Below are 27,654 nucleotides of genomic sequence, written 5' to 3'. Positions count from 1 at the left end.
CCTCATATTACCTAATTATCAAGGTGTATTAACTAATCATGATATCTTACGTGATTAAGTTAGTACTAACTATTAACACGTCCTGAATTATTTAATCATTAACGTCCTCGATCATTCTACCCTTAGATGTATACAGAATAACTAACAACTTATGTTTTTATTTTTACTAGAACCTCTTCAAGTAAGTATTTCAACTTAGGAGACATGTCATGGTAAAGATTGAAATGTTCTAATATTGTTTTTAAAGATTAACCAACTTTTCAATAACAACATATATGAACAAGTAGGGTATACTAAATCATATTAAACATTATTGCCAATCTTCTAAAGTGCAAATGTGATGCACTCCTTATCATTGTTTATGATGATACTTCTTTTTATAGCATTTTTATAATAACTAGTTAACTTATAAATTTGATTCCAAAAAGATATATATATGCTTCTATTTTTATTTACTTTCTTCCATTTTTTTTTCTCTTGTGATGTCTAAACACATAAGACATGATTGAAGTATATTCTGAGTGTGGAACAGATCATTGCTCTTTTAAGAAGTTTCATTCCCATGTCTTCAATTTCAAGCTCATTCAGATCATTAAACCTTCCTCCATGCATCTTCGATTTCCATAAATATACGCATGACTCCAATCTACTTTCATATCAAAATAAATAAATTCAAATCGAATAAGACCATGCTTGCTTCTGTACCCTGTTCCTAATTTACTTCAAATCATAGCTTTGGTAACTTTCTTGTACAGTCGACAGAATGTGTTTCAATCATTGTTCCTTTGCACCAGTTTGGTGTACCCTCCAACCGTAATACCTACTATCCATACAAAACTTCCCATCAAAGAAAACGTACACAAAAAATATATGAAAGAATCTTTAAAATAATTTTACTTTTAGATGCAATGTAGAAAATTTAATTCTTACTTAATCTTTTGTTATGGCATGTGATTAATTTTTTACCAATCAAATGTTTATAAATATCTTAAAAATAATTATTTAGGAAAAAACAACGTAAAAATTTTTGACAATGTATTCAAAGTTAAAGATAATAAATACTAAACACTAAAAAATTATTAAATAAAAAAATAATAATTTATTACACTAGTTAAGCTAGATATTATTTTAAAAGTTAAAATATTATTGATATTTAAAGAAATTTCTATTATTAAGAAAATTAGTTAGATATTAATTTATAATTTTTTTTATTAATAATATAAACTACTTTAAATATCAATAAATTTTTAAGTTTATAAAATAATATCTAACTTAATTAATATAGTTATTAATTATCTTTTATCTCTGATCTTAATTTTTTATTTAATGATTTTCTTATAGTAAAATAAATAAAATATAGTAAAAAAATATTTAAAATAAATACAATACATAAAAGTAAATATGTAAAAGAAAACAATTGAACATAAATTATTAGAATAAATTATTTAAAACATTGTAATGACATGGTGATTGTGTTCATAGTAGCTTAAGATTTAAAAAAAAAAATCTAATTATCTATAATTTTTAATAATATAGTTTTGATTTTGGATCTCCAATCTCAATAATGATATTCATTTCTCAAAATCTCCAATCTTTAGCACACCTTGAGTTATAAACATCTAAACTCAAACCGTTTTAATTTACATATTAATTTAAAGTGACCATAGTTGAGGTCATAACTTTTACTGGGAAGAATTATCAAGTACTGAAATAATGTCCATGATTCTGAGGTAGGTAGTGCCTTAATTAGTATCATCTCTTTGTTCATCATATCACAAATTTTGTTGATTTGGTTCAAAATATGATTGTTAAATCTAATATATATGCATGCCTTAATCAAGTCATTCGAGTGTTACTTATGGAGTAGTATGTGATATGCCAAGTCACTCAAGTGTTACTCATGGAGTAGTTATGATATACATAGTTAGTTTATAAGTTTTTCAATTTTATTCTAATATATAATTCAAAAATAAATTTATTTGAATTTTAAATATAAATTAACTTCAAATTTTTAAAAACTATTAATTTAAATTCTTAGAAAATTAAATAAATACAATATATAATAGTTCATTCTTAATTTTAGAGTTTCAAATAAAACACAATAAATGGGTATCTATTTATTAATATAACTTATACATTTCAAGTAGTCTTTTATCTTTTATATGTGCTTCCAATTATTATATAATTAATTATTTTTAATTTTGTAGCACGTTTAAATAAAAATAACTTAGTTTTTTTTTATCCATAATAGATTTAATATATAGATTTGGAACATTTAAGGGATACAACTTTTATAAAAAAAAGAGTTAGTTACGTGTTGTAGCTTCCAAAAATAATTTAGTATTTTAAAATTAATTATTTAAAAAAAATTGTGTTATAAAAGAATGGTGTGTCCAAGACATGAATGATTCATATTTTGTCCTGTAACATAGTAGAACAAAAATAATAATAATTATCTTATCTAATGTCTAAGTTTTTCACGCACGGAAAAATATGTCTAATAAAAAATGTTGCACAGTCTTACTATATGTAAAATGATATATATGAATCACTTTTACCTATAAATTTTTTTATTAACACTTTTTATATTCCTTTTATATTCACCTATTATACGTTTATGATTTTTTTATTTCTTTTGCATTAGGTGTAAAATTAATTAAAATTATTTTTTATATTCGTATCCGTATCTTATTTGAAAAGTTAGATTTTCCTATACATACTTATTATGTTTATTGAATATGAATATTCCGATCAAAATTACGTAAAGTGCATGATTATTTGACATCATTAATTATGGATCATCCTAAAATAGAACTAACAAATAACTTATGTTAATATTTATCGTAAACTTTTATATAAATATACATAGGTCATATTAAATTTGATAGGAATTTCAATATAAGTTCTGTAAAAAAAAAAAACCAATTACAATTCTCAATTATAATTAAATTAACAATTTCTTTAAATGAGACATTCGGTAACTGAAAACATATTTTTAAATAGTTGATTACTAACTATAAATCAGTAGTCTAACAATCTTCCCTTTTTGTTTTATTTTATTTTATTTTATTTTTTAATAATGTATGACATGTTTGTATAAATTTAGAAATTTAGTTTTTATTATAAAACACACATCTGAATATAAATATACGATTTAAATGCATATAAGCACATATAACATATCTGATAATTCAAAATCAATTCTATGTGGCAGCTTAAAACAATATATACTGCACTATTCACTGCAAATGTAAAACTGCGTGTGGTTTCCAAATTCTGAACACAGAAATGGTTGCTTCATAGCACAACTTCCAAATGAAGCAAAGGGATTTTATGTCAGCCTTCTGCTCATTCAAATTCCTTTCTCTCATTCATTGTAACACCAACCCTTCCACGCTTTTTCTTGCATCATATGAATGCAACTTAATATATTAACAATCACCATGAAACATGCATAAAAAACAACATAGTATTATCATCTTGTAAACACATTCTCCTTTTCTTTCACCTATTGACATCATTGCTTTTATATTAGATTTCACGTCCATTAAATATACGTATACTTTATAGTATATACTTCAAGGTGTAAACTTAATTTTTAGAACTGGTTTTATAAAGTTGATTTAATTTTAAAGTTTTTTTAATATGATGTAATAAGATGAAACTAAAAATCTCTTGGTGGCTCTCTATAATAAGATTGAAGCTTTAGCCACTCTCCCTCCATAATAAATACATGCCAACCCTTCCTCCATTTCCTCATCACCAAAACAAAACCCTACTCAACACTTTCATTGCACCAGTAAAAATACAATGCCGATGCTGAACATCTTTGCCATTGTCTCCCTCTTGCCCTTTCTCACTCCCTCCCAAGCAAAAATTCCCGGCGCCTTTTCCGGTGGCCCATGGCAAACCGCTCATGCCACTTTCTACGGTGGCAGCGACGCCTCAGGCACTATGGGTACGTAAATCATCTACATATACTCTAACAGCATGAAGAGTGTTATAGATATAACAGTGAGAAAAATAAAATATAAGATGTGATGTTTTGTAGGAGGGGCATGTGGGTATGGGAACCTATACTCCCAAGGGTATGGTGTCAATACTGCGGCACTCAGCACTGCTCTGTTCAACAATGGCTTCAGTTGTGGAGCGTGTTTCCAAATTAAATGCACCCATGACCCAAAATGGTGTCTTCCCGGTAACCCTTCAATCTTCGTCACCGCCACAAACTTCTGCCCTCCTAACTACGCTCTCCCCAGCGACAATGGCGGCTGGTGCAACCCTCCCAGACCGCACTTCGACCTCGCCATGCCCATGTTCCTTAAAATCGCACAATATCGTGCCGGCATCGTCCCTGTCTCTTACCGCCGGTACTACTTCCAACAACCTCGTTTGCTTCTTTCCTGGAATCATAAAACAGAGTTTAACTAATGTACTCTACTCCTTAAAATGGTAGAAAATAGTAACAATTATGGGAATAAAACCCCACAACACGCTCACGTGAATATTAAAGAGAAACAGTAATTTGAGTTAATTATACATGTCTAGAATGAATTATGGTTAAATGGTTGGAATTATATTAATGTATGAAAGAATGAATAAATAATATGTGCATTGTGTGAATGATTGGGTGTGGTGGGATGCAGGGTGGGTTGCAGGAAAGAAGGAGGGATGAGGTTCACGATGAACGGATTCCGTTACTTCAACTTGATCTTGATCACCAACGTGGGAGGTGCAGGGGATATCGTGAGGGCGAGCTTGAAAGGGTCGAGGAGCGGGTGGATGAGCATGAGCCGCAACTGGGGGCAGAACTGGCAGTCAAACACGGTTCTGGTTGGTCAGTCACTCTCCTTCAGGGTGACAGGCAGTGACCGACGCAGCTCCACCTCTTGGAACATTGTCCCATCTAATTGGCAATTCGGCCAAACCTTCTTGGGCAAGAATTTCAGAATCTAGTTCTTCCTACATATTATACCGTGTTTGGATCCTTTATGTTTTGTTTTACCATTTTTCTTTTTGGTTGCTTATTTACACTACACTACAATTATCCTTGGAATGTGGATAAGGAGAAATGGTAGTGAAGGTTTACTTATTGCATATTTATGATTTTGGGATTTACTTATACCTTTTTGTATTATTATTATCATATTTATTTATACTCAGTATTAATATCCAAATTCATTATATGACACAATAAAAATATCTTTTTATTTTTAAATAAGAGGGGTGAACATGAGAATTCATTCCAGATTTAGTAAGAAGATTTTGGATCCAATAATGGAAAGCCCACTGATGGGTTATGACTGGGGCTCAAACTTTTAGAGGATGCTCATTGAAGTCTTTGAAAGAAGATTGGCGATTGCGATTTTGTTTGTTTATATTTTTTATTTGTTTTTTAAAACTACAAAATCCAGAAATAAAAGTTAGCGAGGGTGAAAAATGATATACAAGACTCAAAAAAATAGGAAACACTTGATATAACATTTTTCTTATCAATCTTATTAAACACGTTCAAAATACAATTATCCTCTCACACTAATGTTACTTAAAAATACGAAGTTATATTTTATTTAGAGATATTTAAAAAAATTAAAATAGACTTTATTATTACTATATGCGGTTGAAAGAAAGAATTTGACAATTGAAACAGAGTTCGTCTATCTCGCAAGCCCAGAGAGTATTATGCCCTCCTCCACAGTCTTCTATAACTATGATCTCCCTCAACAACTTCATCTCAGTCTAAGAATATGATGGGAATCAGGGTTTTCTTAAAAAAAATGGCTAAACTAGAAACAGTGTTATTAGAACTACCCTCCTCTGCCCAATAATACAATGTAAAATACCTTTAAACACCACACAAATGCTAATTCAAGATATGTAGTTAGCCAATTTTCCACAACATAACCTAATCTTCTATCTTTTTTCGAGATTCAGACTAACATCTTTCCAATACTAAATAATCTTTCAAATCTACAGGTGAAGTAGCAACTCTATAAAACAACAGAAACCTGGGCAGAGGCACTCAAGTAGCATATTAGGTATAGTAATCTAATAGAATACTAATATACGATAACTAGAAGGTTAAAAGCTATATCTAGTTTGAATCTCTTCCAAAGCAATTCATAAGTTGCACCCATTCACTGTGCACTTCATTCCCTTTTTTCCTAGTTCATATAAAGATTTCAAAATAAGATTTTCTTTTATTATCAGACTTGTACCAAGACTTAGTTTAGTTTCTAATACACAGTGACAATAATCAACTTAATTGAAATATTTAGGCTTAACCTCAATCTTGAAAATTAGATATTATCATTGGCATATTTTCAAACATTTCTCTTACACAACTAGCTAGTTCAAACACATTAGAAAAAACTATATAAGATCTGGTATTTTCAGAAGAGCATGCTCACAAGAAACCAGATTGGAGTAAAAGACATGTACCACAGTTTCTTATAAAATAAAGTTCAATGTTTGATGAAGGAATTACGTTTAATATTGTGATACCATCTCTACGATTGTGTGCCGATGCCCAGAAGAAACACACTAACTCCTCCCTAAGAACAGTTCCTTAAGCCATTAAGCAAAAGAGAGAGACGAGACAACAAGAAAACAAAATGACGCGCAGAACAAAAACTCTGCAAAAAAGTTACAAGATTGAATATAAAAGTACAAAAAATTAAAAATTACAAAAGAACAAGGCTCATATCAAGTGTAAATTAGGAAAACTGTCATTGAAGGAAAAACCCAATTCAATTTTAAGATGAGATACCAAAGCCGAAACCTTTGAACCAAAGGAGATGGCGGCACCTTCTTCAACAATGAAATTAGGGTTTTCCTTCTCAAGCCTCTCTCTTTATAATCACAGCCCCGATTAGACTTCAGCAGAAGAGCTGCACCCTAACAGAGTTGCCTGTCGAAGTTACAAGTATATATATAGCACCAATGTTTTTTTAGGGTTCACTCTCCATGAGTTTTTTGTTTTTGTTTATTGTTATTAGATTTTTTAAATACTTTTTATTATAATTTTCTCACAATGTACTTATTTTACTTATAATTTTTAAATTTAAAGATATTATATATTTTTCAATCATTCTTTTAATTAACAAATAAGTATAATTAAGTATGAGAAATATAGTAACAAGTAAAAAAAAACTAAAAATGATATAATGAATAACTAACTTAAAATTGTATTATAAAAATAGATTTTAATTTATTAGAAGTAGTATTTCAAGTTTATAAAAAATGTTTTATTTTACATGAACAAAATAATAATAATAAATAAAATATATTATAATTACAATTTAGAAAAAATTCTATTAAATTAGAATTTAATTTAAGGTTTATGATAAATAATGTGTATTATGGTATACTGCTATTTTAATAATTAATCTTTTTAAAAGTATTGAATTCAAGTTATAAATAAACATATGAAAATGATAAACTAAATGGAGTTTAATTTAAAAAGAAAATGTTGTTTGATAATTAATGATAGTAGAAAAAGGGATTCAGTATACAATAGTTCTTTTAAAGTAATAACTATTTATTAAAAAATATCATTTTGTTGTCATCATTTTTCATTTTGATATATAAGGTAATAAGGGGCAATTTTTTTTCAAAAGATATTTCTAAATTAAAAGCAACCTAATAATCAAACAGTTTTTTTTCTTATTTTATATAATTTTACAATAATTCCTGCCTTCACCTTTATACAAAACACATCTTTTTCGGTCACAACTCTATTATTCTTCTCTAACGACAGAGTTTGAAATAGTAATTTCATCATTTGATCGTGTAGCATAGGATTGACAAGAAAATAAACCTTTTAAAAAAAATTAAATAGCCCTAAATGAAACGTGACTTCACATTTTTAAATAACCTTACCTTCACACTCCATACTTACCTCACATTCAGTTGCAACACTTTCATTAAAGAGCAGTTTCATCATTTGTATGAGAGAGTTGATGAGAAGATTCGTTGTATTCAATTTCCCCAATGCGAAGATAATTTTATTTTTAGTTTTGTACTCTATTTTTTGGATCTTACTATATTTTTTTGGGTTTTGTGACTTCCAAAAAAATGAAAAAAAAGCAAACAAAAACAGAGCCGTCACTAGTAAAGACACCATACATTCTCATGCACCTCCATATAAATTGTGAAAAGTCAATTTTTTTTTAAAAATTTAAATAGCCCTAAATAAAGTATAACTTCACATTTTTAAATAATTTCAGTTACACCTCATACCTCATACCTCCTTTCCCTTCCACTTATATAACTCCCTTTCAGCCACCAATCATAATATTTAATAGAACAATTCCATCATTTATATATCAGTTTACACAATTCGATGTTTTAATTTGAAAGCACAAATTGAATCCGACACTATATACTAAATTTCACTATTCGATATGTAAATTTAAAACACGAACGTAAACTATGAAAAAAAAAATGCACACAATTTGTATTATCTTATATATTATATTCAATACAATACTTTTTTTTTGAAAAATTGGTATAGTTTACACTGTTTTTGCTGATTGTATCATTCATAAACAATATTAGGCATTCACACTTTTTTATACTCTAATAAACATAAATTACATAAATATAAAATTAAAATATAAATACTTTTTTTCACTGTTCAGGTAATTCGTGATTTTCTATTATGAATGAAAATACATACCCTTTTTTGAACTAAAATAATTTATTTATTTTCACATGATATTTGTTTTTTTTAAATAAATATTCTAAAAAATCATATTCGTTGAACCTTTAATCAAAGGTATCTCTTAGAACAACTGTTATAGGTATCTAAACAAATCCTATATTTAAATCCGATATCGCAAAATATTTTGTTTTTAAGTTTTTTTTTATAATTTTTTTGAATTATGATGACCACTTCTTTATTTTCAAAGTTTTTCAAAATTACTATTAAAATATTAATAATTTTTTATTATAAAATTTAAATTATCTTGATAAAATTGTATGAAGTTTACATATACAATTTTAGAACTAATATTTATATACATTTCCAATAGTTCTAAAGTTATATACAAATGTATAAATTCAAAATTAATATTTATATACATTTTTAGCTATTCTAAAATGGTATGCACAATATCAAAACTAATTTTTACATGCAATTTTAATTGAACTATTTTTTATATACACTTTTAATAATTTAATTTTAGAACTTAAAAGTGCGATAATTCCAGAAACTGTACATATAATTTTAAAACTATCCAAAATACATGTTAACATTAATTCTGAGAGTTTACTTACACATCTTTAGAATTAGAATTATTAAAAGTGTATCTAAATTTGAAACTATTAAAAATCCTATAGACATTCATTTTAAAACTGGAATAAATTAATCTTCTCACTAAAGGACAAAAAGCTGAGTAAAACTAACATAATTACATCATCATCATCATCATGTGTGTATATACAAGTGAGCCAAACACAAACACAAATGCCATTTAACTTATAACTTATTATATTTTGTCTTTCTTTTTCCTTTTGATAAACTAAACTCACCAATCCAACGTGATGTTTCGAGAAAGATAGAGTTTATCAATGTATTCTATAATGGGATGTGAGGCAGCAATGTACCTTTTCATCTTCTTCTCTGCGGATTGCTCTGTTTCATTCAGCTTCATCAAAAGTTGTTCTCTGCTTGGAAGTGTATACATCCCTGCGTACACGGCTGTTCGAACCGCCCAGGTGTGATAGGGAGCACAAACCTGTCCATAAGCCGTTGAAGCGACTTCTTTCAGAGAAGTATCGTCGCTGGATAGAAGCTGTTCGAATATAGCTCTCACAAGATCCAGACCCTGCCGAACCCTACGCAGATTACGTGAACAGCTTCCAGATGTTTTAACGGTATCACTGGCAACATCAAGCACGAGGATATCCTCTAGCGTCGGACATGTCTTTGATGCTTCCACGAGACCTTGTAGCTTCGCCATGTATTCCAATTCGGCGAATTTAAAAGCCAGGCCTAGACACCGGAAGAGAACGGAGACCAGAGAGGCGGCTTCGCAGAACGTGTCGAGACGAATGTGGTGCACCTCCTTCTTCCTCCACTTAGACAATTCCTCAAACGCCTCTGCTATGGCCGTTAGAGGTTGCTCTATATCCTCGCCCTCTTCCATCTCGGGCATCCTATTCTTCCTTCTACAGATTTCTCGATTCTTCAATCTGAATGTGTTATTATTGAAACGTCAAAAAGGAATTGAAATTGGAATTCGCAATGGTAAAAGCCAAAAAGCGCCTGTTTAGGCGGTCGGTGAAGATTGGCTACAAATGCGGCCTGCCACAGCTTCAAAATTCCCTCAAACTTCTGAAAGAAAATACCTACACAGCTGCTAGTTTAGGTATACAATCAAAATATAATTTTAGAAAATTCTTTATTATAAACTACCGGCAACACATTATCATTATTATATTTATATTTTTTATAAAAAAAAGAAGTAGTAAAAACATAAGAAAACAACTAAATCAAATTATAAGAAGAGATAATAACTAAATCAAATGATAAGAAGAGATAACAACTAAATCAAATAATAAGAAGAGATACAAATTATAATTTTTTTAATAGAGATTAAAGATGTTTGCATTGAATTATAATTTAAAAATAAAACTTAAAATGTTTGCATTCATACTATGAGTTGGACTTTAAGCTTAACTCAACCCCATAAAACCAACTCATGGGGTTGAGGTTTGCACCACTTATATACAATGAAAATACTTTAATCTCTAGTCGATGTGGAATTTCTAACACACACCCATCACGCTGAACATAACAACTCGTGCGTGGGATAACATTATGGGTGGTCCAATAACGGTCCGATAGCAAGTGACATAATAAGTCCAACAACATTAGTTATGATAGGCTTTAAATAACTCTGATACCATATTACGAAGTGAACTTTAAGCCTAACTCAACCTCATAAAACGCCGAGACTGCCAATCAGACTCTGATACCATTACAAAGTGGACTTTAAGCCTAACTCAATCCCATAAAAACTGGCTCATGGAATGAGATTTGCACCCATTTATATACAATGAAATATTCTCATCTATAGTAGATGTGATCTCCATACAATTGACAATATACAATTAAAATTTAAAACTATTAAAAATGATATAATAAATTGTAATTATTAAAATAAAAATAAAAATAAATTATATTTTAATGGTTTGTTGTAGCTGGTACCATTAAATGACTAAAGAAAATTGTTTTTTAATGAGTCATTATTTATATGATTATAAATCACAATTTAACTAATCTACTTACTCTTTAGAATGATAGAAAATAATAACAATTATAAGAGAATGAAAGAAGTTGACATGCATAGTCTCTCACACACAACTGGTTCTTTTAATTTACTGTAATGACAATACTTATGAAAACATATTAAAATTTTAAAAAATATTACATAAAAATATTATTTTTTAAAATAATTCTTAAACCATTTAATATTATTAGACTGAATCAAGAAGATTTGATTGTATATAAAAATAATAAAATAAAAATCTATTATCTCGTTCAAAATATTAAGATTCTTTGTTGAAATTTTTTTCATAAGAAAAATCACTCCCTTTCAAACGTGATATTTAGAAAAATCTAAAAGACTGTTTCACTTTTTTTTATAAAATAGGTTTTTTAAATACTAGGTTTATTTAAGTTTGACATTCCTGAAAAATTTGAATATTTATAATTAAATATTTATTAATTTTTTTAAGTACTGATTTTTTTATATATTTTTCTATCGATTTTTTTCATTACCTTAACTGTCTGACCTGTTTGTTATGGCATCCTCTCTATTTATCTGCTATTAAAAAAATGTTTGCAGTTGATATAAAATGAAGAGACTTTTATTGTTTTCATTACAAGGACGTGTTTGAAAGAAACAATCCCTTAGTCATAATAATGATGTGGAAGTGAACAAGGAGTATGATGATCCAACACATTTTTAATGAGAACAATAAAAATAATGTTTTTTATTAATTACATTTAACAAAAAAAACTACATAATAATTGAAAATATAAATTCTTTTGTTAGTTTATTTTAAAATTATGAATGAATTTTTTTAAAGTATAATCTTATGTATGTGAGATTGTATATATGATTTCTAATTATGAAAATAATATTATATTCATTGTCTTTTTAGGTCAGGAGGCAATCAACCTCTCTTGATTTAGAGCATGAAGAACTAGTTAGTAATTTTGAGCATTTACCAAAGAAATGTGAAGAATTTAAGGTAGGTGTTAATTATGCTTCCTAGTTTATAATAAAATATTTTACAATAATATATGTACTAATTTTGGCCTTTTCTTTCAGAGTATAAAGAAAGAACTTGAAGCCAAAATGATTAAGCTTAGAATGAAAAACACATCTACAAGCCACCATCAAACGTAAATAATTAGGGAAAAATATTACTTTTAATAACTAACAATTAGCTGGATCATGGTGAAGAGACAGTAAAATATATTTGCACCAGAATGTGAATTACTCATAAAATTAAGATTAAAAGTGAAATGATATATAGTCATGAAGTTTAACTTATGTCTTCTCCCACACAAGATTGCAGAGTGTGCCATTATGAATGTAGTTTGCTTCCGGCAACACATAATTAAAGTGCCAAACTGAAATTACAGAGTTTGGCATTATCACAGATAACTTAGCCTACAATACACATCTGCTAGGTTTGTTGCTCTCCCAACATGGACGCATGCATGCTACCAGGCTGCTATGCATAATTCTCTTCCCGAAGCCAACATCAACCTTTCGGAAATACAATCCTTAGCTACATCACAATAATTTGAACAATAACAGTATAAAAACAGAAGAGGATGTTGTTAACTACTATTTTTTTGTGAAAATTAACCTAGGTCCATAGGTACTTTTACTTATAAGTAACCAAGCAACATACCAATAGCTTTTAAAATTATTTTTTTTCTGCAATCTGACTATAGATACAGTTAAAAAGACATGCAGTAACCTAATACAGTTATATACAAACCTTCACATCATTCCCCTCTTGCGTTTAAGAACTTTCCAATGATTCAACAGAAATTGTATTCCTTCTTTAAGAGTAGCTCTCCTTCCTTGTTTATAGTTCCATAATACCGAGGTTAAGTACCGGCCACTAGGATTATGTTCATTTATTTCTGACAATGCCTCCACCACTGCTTTATATGCACCTTCACCCAGCTCTTCTTTCAACCCGTTCAGCTTTTCATCGTCATTCTTAATAATTTCCTGAAATAATAAATCCACGATGCCAAATGACAAAATGAAAATGTTCAGCTTACAAATTCAAAGAATTTTTTAATATAATTTTAGGTTAAAATGAATTAAAAGCATCTGTATTTATCAAATTGTTAAATAAGAATGATATTTTTCATAAAGCTTTGGAGGAAAATTGAAAGATGTACTCTTCATGGTTAAAACAAATGCTACCAAAACACTCATTATTTGGCTATGGGGGGACATCCTTATTAGCTCTTATTCTCTCAAATTAATGTCATCCTTCCCAACACCAAACCTTATGAGCTCAGTATATACGTATGTTCTACAAATATCTCATCCCCTTGTACAATAGTAATAAAGACATATCACGAGAGTACAACCAACTTACTCGTATTCATATTTGAACATAACACAGAGTGCTTTATTAGGCTGTTCAAGCTTTCCAGGTTTACAAATTCATAAAGAGAAAATGTAATTGGGGTGTTGAAATGAGTTAGGCTAGGCTAGGCTAGGCTTTACTTTCAACAGGTTTCGACAATTTACATTACTGAAGCTTTCCATTATCAGTGTGGCCAGTCTTAAAAGGTTATTTAAAACTTAAACATTCTTAGTGGTCAAGACATTTTTCTCCAATTAATCAATAACCACATACGACTCTTCTAATCAGCAGAAGCATTCCTCTATTCCGCTAAACACCAAACCTAAGGGTGTATTTGGGAGTAGGATTTCCGTGGGAGAGGGGAGAGAAAAGTTTTATTTAAAAGTTGAAAGTTACGTAAAGTTTATAATAATACATAATAGATAAAAGATCATAACATAAAGTTTATACCAATCTGTTTTTTTTTGTTCATTTTACAGGTTAATCTGTGAAAGTATTACAGGTTCAGAAAGACAAATATTTCTAATGCAGAGTACGGAAACTATCAAAACATTAATTGTATTCTTCCACAACACAATAAAGATAAATAACATAGTGAACCAAGTGTGATTAAGAGAGCCATGCAACGAAGCACATGGGCTTCAGGATAATTTCAGGAGATCTATAAATATGTTTAATAAAGAAATACCTTTTCTTTCCCATTAGCATCCATGATAACTTTGAATGGATGCCAATCTGGGTCCTTTAGATACTCTTCCCACAACGAGCACAGTTCTGAAGCTCTCTCTTCAGCATCCTCTTCATTGTACTTTTTTTTCATTGCTTCAAGGAATGGTCTACTGTCAAGTTCCCCCATTCTCTTTAAACGAACATTTCCATGAGATGGTAACTCTTTAACTCCCTGCAAGTGAGAAAAAAAAAACATTACCATCTTGAAAGAAATACTGAACACTTTGCAAATTAATTTTGAACATTAATTTTACTAAAGTCACTCTGCTACCTTGGTATGAATCATAAAAACTAACACCACACTTAACCAAATAAAAGAAAAAATTGGAATGCTTAATAAAAAAAGATATAAATCTGTAAGTCCGTGTGCGCTTCAACACATAACATTTCAAATAGGCGAGCAAGATCACCATAAAAAACACTACCAGTCCATAAGCCAAGTAAAAGCATAGTGACACTGGACTGAACCTCAGTGAGATGCCCTTGCAAATTAATTTGAAGAATTAGTAGGAAGATATATTTGAAAGATGCAGACTTACATCAACCAATGCTTGTCGGGCATCCTGCAGCTCATCATTACTCTTACGCTCTTTAATTATTAGTGTTTGATTAAGTGATTCAATGTCTTCAAGTGATTGTTCCTTGTCTCTTAAATCCTTTTGTAAATTATCTACTTTCTTCAGAATTTCAACATCTTCGTCATCTTCCATGTGCTTCAATACACTTAAAGATCCTTTTAATTGCTGAATCTCCAACTCCAGCTCTTGTTTCATATCAAGTTGTTTCTGAAGCTGAATGATTTTAGCATGGAGTTGCTCTTTTTGCCTCTGTATAAAGTATAAATAGCATTATACTAAGTCATTCTGGTGCTGACAAGGACATTTATCGACGTTAAAAAAGCTAAAAAGTGGCACCACACACCTTTTGATCTTCAGCCAGTTTCATAACATTTTCGTCTGATTTCTTTTGCTCAAGAGTAGCCATCTGAAGAGAACTATTTTTTGTTGCATTCTGCAAAAAGCAATAAATGTCGGCAGTGTTAAACAAAGCCTTCCACAAGCTTATTAAGCACTTCTTTATTTTAAATGATTTGAAAGATACAGCAATAACCGATTATATAAAAAGAATTATTGATATAGTCCTTAGGCAAACACCTTAATGGCCGTAAACAGAAAACCAATGACATGAAATTCTTTGGCATACAACTCAAGATTGATCACTCCCATTCCCTCTCACTTCCCAAATTACATCTCATTAAATGCATGGCTTTCGGCAAATGATAGCTCAATCGAGGTCATAATTTAAATTAATACTTCACAATTACTTTCAGATATCAGTGCCATCTGATCTATAGTATCTCCTATGACAAAATATGGCACAGGATCACTTCCCTTCCCAGATCAAAATCAGACAGACAAATTACATACTGTGCCACCAAGGATTGAATAGTTAAACAGTTTACTTTATAGGAAAATACACCATCAATAGAAACATAAATTTATTTTCAATTCACAGCCTCCAATAGCATATACACACCAAATCAAAACCAGTTTCATCATATTTCCAGAATTATCACAAATTTTGATCCACAAATTTAAATGAAAATAACCAATCATCACTATCATCAAACTCAATAAGTAAAAATTGGAAAAAAGATTAATCGTGGTAGCTAACACCTTCCTTTAGAGCATTGAAATACCTAAAACTCAACCATAATAATCAATCAACCTAAAATAATAATATTATTTCCCCAATCTTAATTTAACAGGAATTTCAACCACAGTACACTAGGAGATGCAGCAAAATAAGAAAAACACTACCTCCTCGATTTCTTCTGCCAACTTTTTTCTTTCACTTTCATTATGTGCCTCACGTTTTTCTAATTGAATTTTCCGTAATTCAAGCTCATTTTTCTGAGATTCCAGTTGCATTTTAAGCTTTTCGTGATCAGTAAAAATCTTGTGGCAGTGATCCCTGGCACTTGACCACATTTTCTGTATCTCTGAAGGAATCATGCCAAAAAAAAGTTGTTACAACACATAAGCACCATTTGAAAATAATAGACAACATTTTAAAATATGAAATAGAATTCCAGTACAATATTCTTAAAAAATTAATTTCGCAATGCAAAATCCTGTGATGTCAACCCCTACAGTGACTCAAGTAATATGCATTTGTAGCTAATTTGGTCCTGAGGCCCAATAAGAATAGATACCTTCATTATAAGCTTGACTGAGTTTATCTTTTTCCATCATAGCAAGGTTCATTTTGTCAGTAGTTTCATCGTATCTCACTTTAATCTCTTTTATGTGGTTGTTCTTGACCTGAATAATGTTATTCAAATTGGAGACAAGTTTATCTTGCCTTCGAGCTTCTTCTTCCATAAGCTCAGATATGGTTTTGACATCACCCATCTTCCGCAGATATTCTCCATAGATGTTGTTCATGTTGTAGTCATCGGCTCGGGCAACCCATCCATAAAGACCAGACTTCTGCCCACAATTAGAAAACCAATCTTTTTTCCCATGATGATCTAATTCATACGCTCTTTCAAATGCCATTGCATTATCTAAGCCTGGCCAGTTTTTATTGAATTCTACAAGAGCAGTTCCAGAATGACCCCGAAAATTCCACAAAGGATTGACTCGAACTGGGTTGAAACCCCTGATCCTGTACTCATCCCTCAGCCTGGAACCGCTCTCTCCAACACAGCGTCCATCTTCTGTCCGTCTAGTAGGAATATTAACTACAATTCCAACCCAAGGCCACACAAACTGATCATTAGAATTAACAGAAGAATCACTTTCATCTACCGGTTTTGAATTATTTGATGGAACATCTACATTCATGAGATCATTTTCTAAATATTTCACTAAAGCCAAATGATTAGCCTTGTCTCTAGCTTTCCTCTTTTGTGAGCTACTCTGACCCACCCCAGAAGCATGTTGAAGGAGCTCCTTGTACAAATAATCCCGTTTTCTCTTTTTAGGGCAGTACGGACAAGTGAAAGTCTCATCCGGTGTTTTCAAATTCTGACTTCCACTTTTAAGTTCTTCATAGGATTTATCTTCGTACTCACTAATTTCAGATTCACTAATATCAGTATCCTCATCAGAGCTGCTTTGAGCCATTACAGTTCCTCCAAGGCGTATTATTATTATTAGTATTATTCCACCTCCTGAAAGACAAATGTAGTATTAGAACGGACTGTTGTTCTATTGAAATGCCTACAAATTCCATTAAATATCGGATTCAGTGTCGGGGAAAAACACTAAACTAGAACAGAATTTTTACTACAATCACTTCATCTGACAAATCCTTCATTACTGGAAAAATAAGAGACTATAAGCTTCCTTCAATGTGAAACTGGAACTGCACACTGACGCAGATAGTTTAAATACAGACAATGTAATGAAAACGCAGAAGCGTGACAAACACAATCATTCAAATTAACAACCTGAAATAACTTTTTTCACACTCAAAAAGGGTCTTACAATAAATATACTCGGCAGCATCCGTATACACAGATAGTTCCAATTTCTTAGCCATGCATGAAGCAATCAGCAAACCACACACTATTCACTGAAAAATTAAAAACAGCCGATAAATCAAAAACTCCACTACTCCTTTATTGACAAGACCCTGACTCCATTTTCCCTTCCTGAACACGAGGTCCCGCCAGTCAAAATTTTACCAAACTCCAAGGTAGTTCAAAACAGATTTTAATCAAAATACTGCATAGAACTCCGAAGAAAAATAATTATATTTCCCACTAAAAATTAAGTGAAATCAAATATGCACCGATAACAGTGAAACAAAAACCGTTGAAGAACAGATGCATAACAAAAGGAAATTTTTGACGAATTGGGTAGAAATGGAGACAGAATTTAACCTCTCAGAAACGGAAGCTCCTTTAAAAATCGACGCCTTCAGCTCCACAAAAAATCGTTAAGCCCTGATCATGTTTTCCCCCTCTTTTCACTCTACCACGAAGTCCCGCACTGAGCAAAAAAAATGCAGTTCAAGACAGCAGCTTTAAATGCAAACATTACACAGAACTCTGGAAGAAAGAAATGAAACAATTCCCACAAAAAATTCAGCAAAATCAAAACATTACATAGAACATGGATAACAGTGAAAGGAGTAAAAAAAAACAGCGAGGAGCACATGCATGAAAGGAAACTGGATTAACCTGAAAAAAAATTGGAAGTTCCTTGAAAATGGATCTGTACGATCTAAGTCACTACAGGGAAGACGAAGTAATGGTTCGACAAAAATCCTAATTTGGATATTCTGATTTTGGGGTTTTGCATTCCATTGAGTGAGTAACTGACCTTCAACTCAACACTATTATTACTACCAGAGACTAGGGCTTTGTGCCTATGTAACTCTGTTGTGTTGTCAGAGTTACAAGCATACTTCTCTGCTAACTTACCCCCGAAGGAGTAATAAAATAAATATCAATTGTATTAAAATATAAATTCATTTTTATTATCAAACAATTAAATTATTCAATAAGTATATTGGAAGAAATAAAGTACTAAAGAAGATAAAATAATAATCATCATAAATATATAGGTTATTGTTTTTAATGGAAAGGATTGTGTGTTTATAAGTAATGAACATTTAATAGGCTTGCAGTGAATACTTTGATCCCCAATAAATAAAAGAAGCGCTGAAAAAAAAAAAAAAAAACCCAATGCGGTGAACGTGGATCGAACACGTGACCTTCAGATCTTCAGTCTGACGCTCTCCCAACTGAGCTATCCCCGCAATTGAAAATTTTAGTGAAACTAATTAAATTATCATTTACTTCAATAAATATTAAAAAATATTAAAACAAAAAAATTTACTTTTCGCCGTCTGTGGGGATCGAACCCACGACCACGTGGTTAAAAGCCACGCGCTCTACCACTGAGCTAAGACGGCATGTTTGTTAAGTGACGAAATTGTAAATTATTAATATGGTGAATATGTTTTTGATAATCGATATGGCGAAGAAAGACATGTTATTGTAATTTATAGTCTCCGATTTAAAAACGAACGCAATCTCAACATCTAAAGGCAAAATTGTAATAGTGTCCATTATAAGTGTTGTTTGTGAATAGCTATGTATGAATGAAGTGTAGTTCACATGTCAAGCTTTGTAACACAGTTAAAAGTGAAGTTTAAGGAATATTCCTCCTACCTACGTGTCAGAAAAAAGTATTCATCAGTTATGATTACTTTTTTTTGCATCTCACTTTCACCTCATTTTTTGAGACCGTGACTTTAGTATTCCCAAAATCCAAACATACCAACCACGCTTTAGTACTGAACCAACGTAAGATACATTTGATTAAAGTTGAAGAGCATTGATGGCATGCCATAAAAAAATTAAAAAGCCATTTGAAAACAACAACTCCTTTGGTTTCAGAATCCATGAACCCAATTGCCATGTCTTTCCCACTCAGATTATAAGTCAGACAATCAAGATAAACAATCATAGATAATTGGCCCTAGTCTCACGTCACGTGGTAGGTATTTAAATTAATTACATAAAGTTAAGTTGTTGTTAGGACTTAAAAAGAACATTTTAAGAACATTGTTTATATCATAGCGGTTCAACTTTAAGCATATGCAGATTTTTCTTCTTCAACATGTAATAATGTCGAAGCTTGATGTCTCAAAAGAATTCAACAAAGGTCATTCAAAAGGGGCATCCATGTCCATGTCAGTAGAGGAGATACGTTCTGACCCAGTTTGGTCGAATTCATGTGGAATTTAATTTAAATGGTTCTAAAATAGGATTGGCTATTATTTACTTCAAGTTGCAACATGAGTTAAGGTGATGTTATTTTAATGCTGTTTCTCATTTTGCCTCACCAAGGTTGTTCCATTCTAGACTGAATTTAGAAATTTGAGATCCCAGAGCCAAATGTGAAGGCATTGGCACTCATCATGATGCTCGTGGATCATTCAAGACTTTGGTTGAAAATGAAACCATTCAATCACGTCCATGGGAAGTAAAACTTAGGGTATTAGGCACACTAAAATATTTTCCACTTTTATAAATAATGAAAAATATCACTTTATTTTTACTTTATTTTTATTTATAATTTTGATATGATATAATAAATTGAAGAAAAAAAAATTCTTAACTTTCACCTATCACTTAACTTTTCAACTTTGAGCTAGGTTTTGTCTACTTTTATCAAACACATCACAATCACACTTTACACATAATTATATTAACTCTTAACATTTTAAATTGCAAAAAATAAATCAGTATAATAATATGAACAAAGGGGAAAAAAGGGTACGAGAGTTATGCCAGATTTTAAGATTAACACTTATATGGCATAGTTGTGTACACTTCAAATAAATAAAATAGTTATAGGGATTTTTTTGCTATGATGATATTAATAGGTCTAGGGATTGTTATCACCATTAGTACAATAATTGATGAGACAAGGAAAATGGAAATTTTTTACAGAGTGTTTGATAAGGAAAATGGAAGACAAAAAGAGACTCAGAAAAATAGAAAAGAAAAAGAAGAGTGTGTGCTCTAGCATAATTGTAGAATAGGATGTCAAAATATGCATCATTAGTAACGTGTTATAGCGTATTTTGTTTATGTTTCGGAGGTAACATTTTTAAGTTTTGACATGATTTTCAAAAGCTACTAGTTATATAGCATTTTTGGTAGATAAAGGAATCAAAATCTGCACAACTAAGAACCATGCATGCTACACAAAGTGGCATCTCCATGTTACTTAAAAACAATGCAAAATATGTGTAATGATGAAGTTGGTCTCCTATGTACGAAGAGGAGAAGGAGACAAACTAGAAATAGGAGTAGAATTGGTGGTAGAGCTATGACCATTTATTTGTGTGTGATTGGAATCCTGAAGATGTTCCAATGATCTCACCACATCTTCTATGTTTGGTCTAACTTTTTGTTCTGTAGATAGGCATTCAATTGCAAGGTGAGCTATTCTCTTGGCTTCTCGCTTAGAGTATTGGCCTTCTATACGTGCATCCATGACTTGAGAAATCTTGTGTTTGTTTATCAGAAGTGGTTTGGCCCATTCAACTAAATTATGCTCCCCACTTGGCCTGTTGTCGTCCAGTGCACGTTTTCCTGACATAAGTTCGAGAAGAACAACTCCAAAACTGTATATGTCACTCCTTTTGGTTAGGTGCCCTGCACAAGATACACAATTGGAAAAAGGTCAGGTTCATATTATGGATCATCTTTTGGTTCTTTGTTGTGAGACTGTGTATGCAGTGATTGCTGTGTTGGAGACCTTACTTTAGAAATCAGTAACAAATTCAACCCACATGGAAGGTTCTTGTCATAAACCACTAAAATCTTTGGTTGCTAAGAGGAGACATGTAAATGACTAAAATTTTATCTTAATATATAATATCCCTACATGCAAGTTCCCTTTAGGTTTAAACTTTAGAACTTCTGTTGATATTTTAGTATATTGTTAGAGACTGGTCAGATATGCTATGTTATTATGAGTTTGTTTGGACAAATTTTCCACAAACATTTCAAGGAGAGAAGAAAAACAGCTTCTAAAATCTTCAGGTTTATGAATAAAATCCTCAGGTTTAGATGTTAACCACTAAATGCAAGGTGTGATTAAAGAATGAAATGTGATATTATTTGAGATACCTGTGGCAATATACTCAGGAGCAGCGTAGCCAAAGGTGCCCATCACCCTTGTAGAAACATGACTCTTGTCACCTTGTGGTCCATTTTTTGCCAACCCAAAATCAGAGAGTTTTGCATTATAGTTCTGTCATTGACAAAAAGGAATTTTAGAAAGCCAGGGCTAACTAATAATACCTATCTCTTAAGCTTGTATGATCAATGTGATTTCACTTACAGAATCAAGTAAGATATTAGAAGTTTTGAAGTCCCTAAATATTACATCCACTTCATCACTGTGAAGAAATGCAAGGCCCTTAGCAGCATCAAGAGCAATCTTCATACGGATGTTCCAAGAGAGTGGTTCAATGTAAGAAGCCCCTGATCCAGAAACATTGGTAGATATGAGATTTTGAGGAGCTTAAGGTGCTAACGTATAAACAAAGCAACTCACAAACAAACTTACTCCTAAACAAGTGATTATCCAAGCTACCCTTGGCCACAAACTCATACACCAAAATCCGGTGATCATCCTCCAAGGAGTAACCAATTAGCTTCACAAGATTAGGATGACTCAGCTGCCCCAGGTAGTTGATTTCTGTCTACATATACAGGCTAATCAGTTACAGTATTCACAATGAATATCTAAACTACAAGCAAGCATCTATTATCCTATCACAAATGTTAAGAACACATCTCTAACACTCTTTCTGGACACACTTTTTACTCTTGATTGAAATTTATTAAAAATTACGAATTGTTGTTCTTACTTCTGATGTATTGAGCTCCACTAAAAACTTTATAGTTTCTAATAACTTTTTACCTAGAATGTTTAGAAGGAATATGTTACTATTATTTGCTACATACATTACAAAAAACAAGGGTCACAATAAACATGTCTTGAAACAAACTTGACAATTATGCCACTAAAAACATCCAATTGTTCAATGTTCTAAATTGTAAAAGGCCATGGCAAGTGAAAGTGACACTCACCAACCATTCAGTGTGTCCCTGGTTGCTTTCTTGGTTAAGCCTCTTCACAGCAATGACCATTCCTGTCCCTGCTTTAGTAGGGGCAAGCGTGTGCTCATCAATCCACCCTTTAAACACACTACCAAACCCCCCTTCACCTACCCTACTATCTGGACGAAAGTTCCTTGTAGCAGTTCTTAGTTCATTGAATGTAAAATTCTTCAAATTGGTGGCCTCTAATATCTCATCCTCACTCTGAGGAGTTAGAAGCATAGATGAAGAGGACACCTTGCCGCTTAAACCACTCGGATCATTCTCTTCTTTACTACCATCGTTTGAATTCAAACCTGTCCATGTCAAAACAGAACATCGATTCACTTCAGCCACTTTACTAACATCTATTTTCTGCTTCATTCAAAAGACACATTCATCTTCTCTAATGCACACAATCTTCACTTTTTAAGAATAAGAAAAGAAGTTGAGTGACATTATAATAAGCTTATGTAATACTGCACTAAAAATCTTACATACCAAGAACATCTTAAGAAAATAAAAATGGAATAATCTCTATTATCAAATTCTCTGTCTGTTTTTCTTCTATACTTTAAACTTCTAATGGTTGGAGAGATCACGATCGCTGAGTTCTATCGTGAACTGCATAAATCAAATCCGTTAACTTTATTTTATTGCATGCCAAACTTGTAATTTTGAACTGAATTTAACAATTAAATTTTCGGATCTTTAGTTCCTTTAAATGTGCAGAGGATCCAAGTTCACTGCAAATAAAAGAAAGTCTCAACTAAGTATTTTTTATGGGTAATGGGAGACACCAGTTTAATGACAGTTTAGACCAATTTCCTCATTCAAACCAATAAACTTTTGCATTTGATATCAGATGGTTTCGATTTTTATTTAATTTCGTTAAAAATCAGGTATCTTTTAGAGAAAGCAATTCTATTTGAGTCAGGTAGGACCATCAAAAACTCAAATTTAAGACTACTATTTAAGGTAGATCAATCTGTGCCAATTGATTCAAAGTCTTTAAATTTTGCTATGGATGCACACAAACTGATCACGTATTATTCATCTGTAGCAAGTCTTCTCTGGTTTTTACGAGTCAAACATTGAACACAAACAAGCAGCAAAATTTTATTCACAAAACCACATAAAGTTGGAACTTTGAAGACTCCAATCCAAATGGTCTCCAGCATAAGCCAACACAGTTCAGAATGAAGATGTTAAAGTAAAAAAAGAAGGAGGGAAAACTAGAAAAAGAATGATACCATTACGTGGAGGACTCTCGGCTTTGATCTTTAGAGGAGCACTAAAGCAGCAACCCATGAACAGAGAGAGAAAGAGAGAGAACTAAAGAAAAAGAAACCCTCTTGTATCTTTTTCTTGGGTGTAACCAGCAGCTGCTACAAGTTGAAGTTTTGTATTTGGAAGAGAGAAAGAAAGGGTTGGAAGAGAAGAAAAGGAAGTGCACGTGTGAAAGGAAGAAAGTTTGGACGTGAAAGATATAGCTTGTACGAATTTGATAAGGCAATGTAGAAAGTTTGTGGTGTGAATAAAGTTATGTTATGGTATGTGATGTGGCTGTTTTTCTTGGAAATTTCATTGTACTTTATTGGACCATCGAGAAGGATTAATCAGAACAGGGTTGTCGGGGCCGCCACCATAGGCTATAGTTGGGAGCAAGTTGCAGGAAAAAAGGGAAGACCCAGATGCTTCATTATTCCTCTGCTTTGACTTCCTCTCACTGCTATTAAGATCTCTTCTTTTGTTTAGAAAACTTCATAACATAACAGGAAATGAACAAAAAAAATAAATAGCATATAAAACAACATAAATGTAATTGCTTTATGTTATCTTAACCAGAACAAAATCGAACCACTCATTTCTGAATAAATGGAATATTAAAAATAAAAATGAAACTAAAAGTGCTTTTGTCTTTTGTTTCTAGAAAAGCTGTGGTTCTACTGTGTTTATATCTAAATTTTAGTAGGAAATAATTTTGTGCAAGACCCGCATAAATTTTTCTCGTTTTTCTTTTTGTACCGGTCGGTTTCTCTGATCGAACCAAAATTCAGATCGTGACCATTACATTTAAGCATAACGATTAATCAAAAATTAAATATTAAACAGTATATTATTAATTATAGATTAAATTTTTAATAAAGTTTAATAATAAGGGTTCATAATAATCATGTAAATAAGCACATGATCATCCAGTACTAAATACACTGAGTGTCACAAGTCAAAGTCTTAAATGTCATATCATAGTGTATTTAGCAGGTATCATCCGAATCTGAATTTTACATAAAAGTAAAAGAACAAGAGGTGCAAAAAGAGTTTACTCGAGAGAAAGAAGGAAGAGCTGACCAAACGACCGACCGATAGAGAGTTCAATAGTTCTAATCCCGATAACACTTTTCCTTTATAATTAGAGAAAATGAAGGAAGGAAATTAATTAGAAAATAAGTATAAATTTAAAGACTTAATAGTTAAAAATAATTCAGGACTAATTAAAAAAGTTAACCAGTTTCGGAACATGCGGATTAATTTAAATAAATACACGTTTAGACCATTTGATTCGGTATTACTTGTCAAATTTCAATTCAATAAACACTAAGACACGTTTTGCTTTATTTTTATTTATTATCATTACATAAAAGTACGCTAAAAATACCTTGACTAGCCTTTTAATTTCAACTAAAATGTGAGAGGACAGAAAGAGTTTTTGTTTTGTTTAAGACATTGTGTTTTTAATTAAAATAATTAAATGAATGCACGTAGCCAAGCTTATCTTTTCCATTATTTTTAAAAGATTTGAAGTCAAACGAAAACATTGTTTCCCTTATATATTAATAGTGAAGAAATATCTCAACTACATGAACATCTCAAAACTTCATCAATCAAACAAATCTATACTTTGACAACCTAAAATAGTTTTTTTTTTTAAAATCTTAATACAATGAAACATATCATGAACCTGTGTCTTGCAACTTCCATCCAAAAACTACAGTGGGTCAACATACTTTCTAATGTCTTTTATGATAGTAACTTTCTATCAAAAACTAATTTCATGCACATCTGAGTTTATAAAAAAGTTTACTTAATTTTTTATCTTGTAAATACTTATAAAGAATAAATTTAGCAGGATTTTACATTTAATAATTAAACATATAAAATATTTCAACATTTATAATATAAAAGGATATTACAAGGGAATTTAAATTGTTTTTTAATAAAGAGTAAGATAAATAGATGAAAATAAAACAAATGATGTGACAAAAGATAAAAAAAAATATGAGAAAATTACTCTTCTTTGCATTATATTGGTATTGGTTGGTGATGGGACTTATCAAGTTATCATGATTTAGAGCATGAGATGAAGATTAGGAAAAGAAAGAAAGAAAGAAAATATTTATAAAAAAAAAACACTTTGCTTATCAGAGATCAACTGGGTCAAACCCATAATATTATAGGATGACAATTTTCTCCTTATTTTTATATTTATGAATGAGTCTATTTGTTGATATGTATACTTACTCAAAGTTGGCTTCTCGTGACCTGAACAACTAGTTGAAGATAAGGAATGAGAAAAATATTGCTGAAATGAGGCATTGAAGGATTCTCTTTCTCTGTTCTATAATTTGTAAACTTTGGTTTGCTTTAACATATTTTAAGTATCAATTATCACATCTAAATTATAAATATTGGAAAAAATAATTAAATTTTTAAAAAATATACAAAAATAAACTCATATACACTCCAATGATGAAATAATTGAGATAATGAACTTTTGATGAATAAAATGCTTTTGTACATTTTCACGGACATAATAAAGTATGAGTCGTATAATAACTTCACAAATAAAAAATAAATAAACATATATAAGTTCAGCTTGAATTTAATTATACTATTTTAAAATTAAATATATTTTTTTTACGTTAACTATGTTTAATTTATTTAACTAGATTTTAGTAATCTATATCAATTTTAATTAATTTATGGCTTACAGCCTTCATTATGTTTTTGGCTTTGTATATAATTATTTTTCAAAGATGCTTTTTATACAATTCTTTTACTAAGGGTCAAAAGTGGTAAGTTATAGTTAATAAACTTTTTCTTAAATACTTTAAGAAAAAATATATACGAATTAGAATTAGTAATGTATAAAATAAAAATAAGAGTCCGAGGAAATTAATATTAAAAATTTCAAATAAGTTCCTAAAAAATTTAGTTTACAATTTTCTTTGTAAAAATACTTGTAAAAAAAATAATCCAACATGCTGTTTACACATCAAGCGTGTGACTGTCAAAATATCAGTGTGTAATGTGCACAATCGTCTTAAGCCCAGACAATAAAAGAAATATTATTTTCTAATATCTAGTTATTAAAGACTGAGGTTCCACATGTTTCCTTCTTGTAAACTCTTATTTAATTTCTTACTAAATTTATTTACATTTAATCTAATATTATATATATATATATATATATATATATATATATTATGTGTGTTATGAACTGTCAAGGATGCATGAACAAAGTAAAAAGTACTTCAAAAAAATTGAAGGTAAAGTCAATATTTTCCATCTCTTCTCCCAAATTCTACATTCATTGGTAAGAACAATTTATTTTTTTATAAACTTCTTCTCATACTGCACATATGTTG

The 27,654-nt window shown here is 30.7% G+C and overlaps 4 protein-coding genes and 2 non-coding genes across 13 annotated transcripts; 1 reads left to right on the top strand and 5 right to left on the bottom strand.

The window, feature by feature from the left end:
- The first annotated feature begins 3,732 nt into the window (after window positions 1-3,732).
- LOC137814979 (expansin-A6) lies at window positions 3,733-5,177 on the top strand. Its single transcript, XM_068617967.2, has 3 exons — window positions 3,733-3,958; window positions 4,052-4,370; window positions 4,647-5,177. Exons 1-3 carry the CDS (start codon window positions 3,811-3,813, stop codon window positions 4,954-4,956), a joined length of 777 nt encoding a protein of 258 aa, XP_068474068.1. The 5' UTR covers window positions 3,733-3,810; the 3' UTR covers window positions 4,957-5,177.
- Window positions 5,178-9,400: 4,223 nt separating this feature from the next.
- Window positions 9,401-10,357, bottom strand: LOC137814980 (ACD11 homolog protein). Its single transcript, XM_068617969.2, has one exon. The coding sequence runs from the start codon at window positions 10,158-10,160 to the stop codon at window positions 9,531-9,533; it is 630 nt and encodes a 209-aa protein (XP_068474070.2). The 5' UTR covers window positions 10,161-10,357; the 3' UTR covers window positions 9,401-9,530.
- A 2,167-nt stretch (window positions 10,358-12,524) lies between these two features.
- On the bottom strand, window positions 12,525-19,001 carry LOC137814976 (protein INVOLVED IN DE NOVO 2). 8 transcript variants are annotated; one of them, XM_068617962.2, is made up of 10 exons: window positions 18,557-18,792; window positions 18,257-18,365; window positions 17,859-17,946; window positions 16,580-17,542; window positions 16,185-16,366; window positions 15,286-15,375; window positions 14,904-15,191; window positions 14,324-14,536; window positions 13,027-13,265; window positions 12,525-12,810 (listed from the first exon to the last, which is right to left on the bottom strand). In XM_068617962.2, exons 4-9 carry the CDS (start codon window positions 17,493-17,495, stop codon window positions 13,029-13,031), a joined length of 1,926 nt encoding a protein of 641 aa, XP_068474063.1. In that variant the 5' UTR covers window positions 17,496-17,542; window positions 17,859-17,946; window positions 18,257-18,365; window positions 18,557-18,792; the 3' UTR covers window positions 12,525-12,810; window positions 13,027-13,028. The 8 variants fall into 8 exon arrangements, with proteins under 8 accessions (XP_068474063.1, XP_068474061.1, XP_068474062.1 ...); XM_068617960.2 differs by having other exon boundaries at window positions 12,525-12,788; XM_068617961.2 differs by having other exon boundaries at window positions 18,257-18,424; window positions 18,557-18,781.
- A 63-nt stretch (window positions 19,002-19,064) lies between these two features.
- Window positions 19,065-19,137, bottom strand: TRNAF-GAA (transfer RNA phenylalanine (anticodon GAA)). Its single transcript has one exon. It is a non-coding gene; the product is annotated as a tRNA-Phe (tRNA).
- An 84-nt stretch (window positions 19,138-19,221) lies between these two features.
- On the bottom strand, window positions 19,222-19,293 carry TRNAK-UUU (transfer RNA lysine (anticodon UUU)). The gene has a single exon. It is a non-coding gene; the product is annotated as a tRNA-Lys (tRNA).
- A 1,722-nt stretch (window positions 19,294-21,015) lies between these two features.
- LOC137814977 (receptor-like cytoplasmic kinase 176) lies at window positions 21,016-24,930 on the bottom strand. Its single transcript, XM_068617963.2, has 6 exons — window positions 24,259-24,930; window positions 22,997-23,322; window positions 22,470-22,605; window positions 22,242-22,384; window positions 22,028-22,151; window positions 21,016-21,550 (listed from the first exon to the last, which is right to left on the bottom strand). The coding sequence occupies exons 1-6, from the start codon at window positions 24,314-24,316 to the stop codon at window positions 21,162-21,164; spliced, it is 1,176 nt and encodes a 391-aa protein (XP_068474064.2). The 5' UTR covers window positions 24,317-24,930; the 3' UTR covers window positions 21,016-21,161.
- Window positions 24,931-27,654: the final 2,724 nt, after the last annotated feature.

Source organism: Phaseolus vulgaris, chromosome 1, assembly GCF_051622355.1.
Source record: "Phaseolus vulgaris cultivar YP4 chromosome 1, ASM5162235v1, whole genome shotgun sequence".
Classification (NCBI taxonomy): Eukaryota; Viridiplantae; Streptophyta; class Magnoliopsida; order Fabales; family Fabaceae; genus Phaseolus; species Phaseolus vulgaris.
Note: the sequence above shows the minus strand (reverse complement) of the source record. Positions and strands in the feature narration are given on the sequence as shown.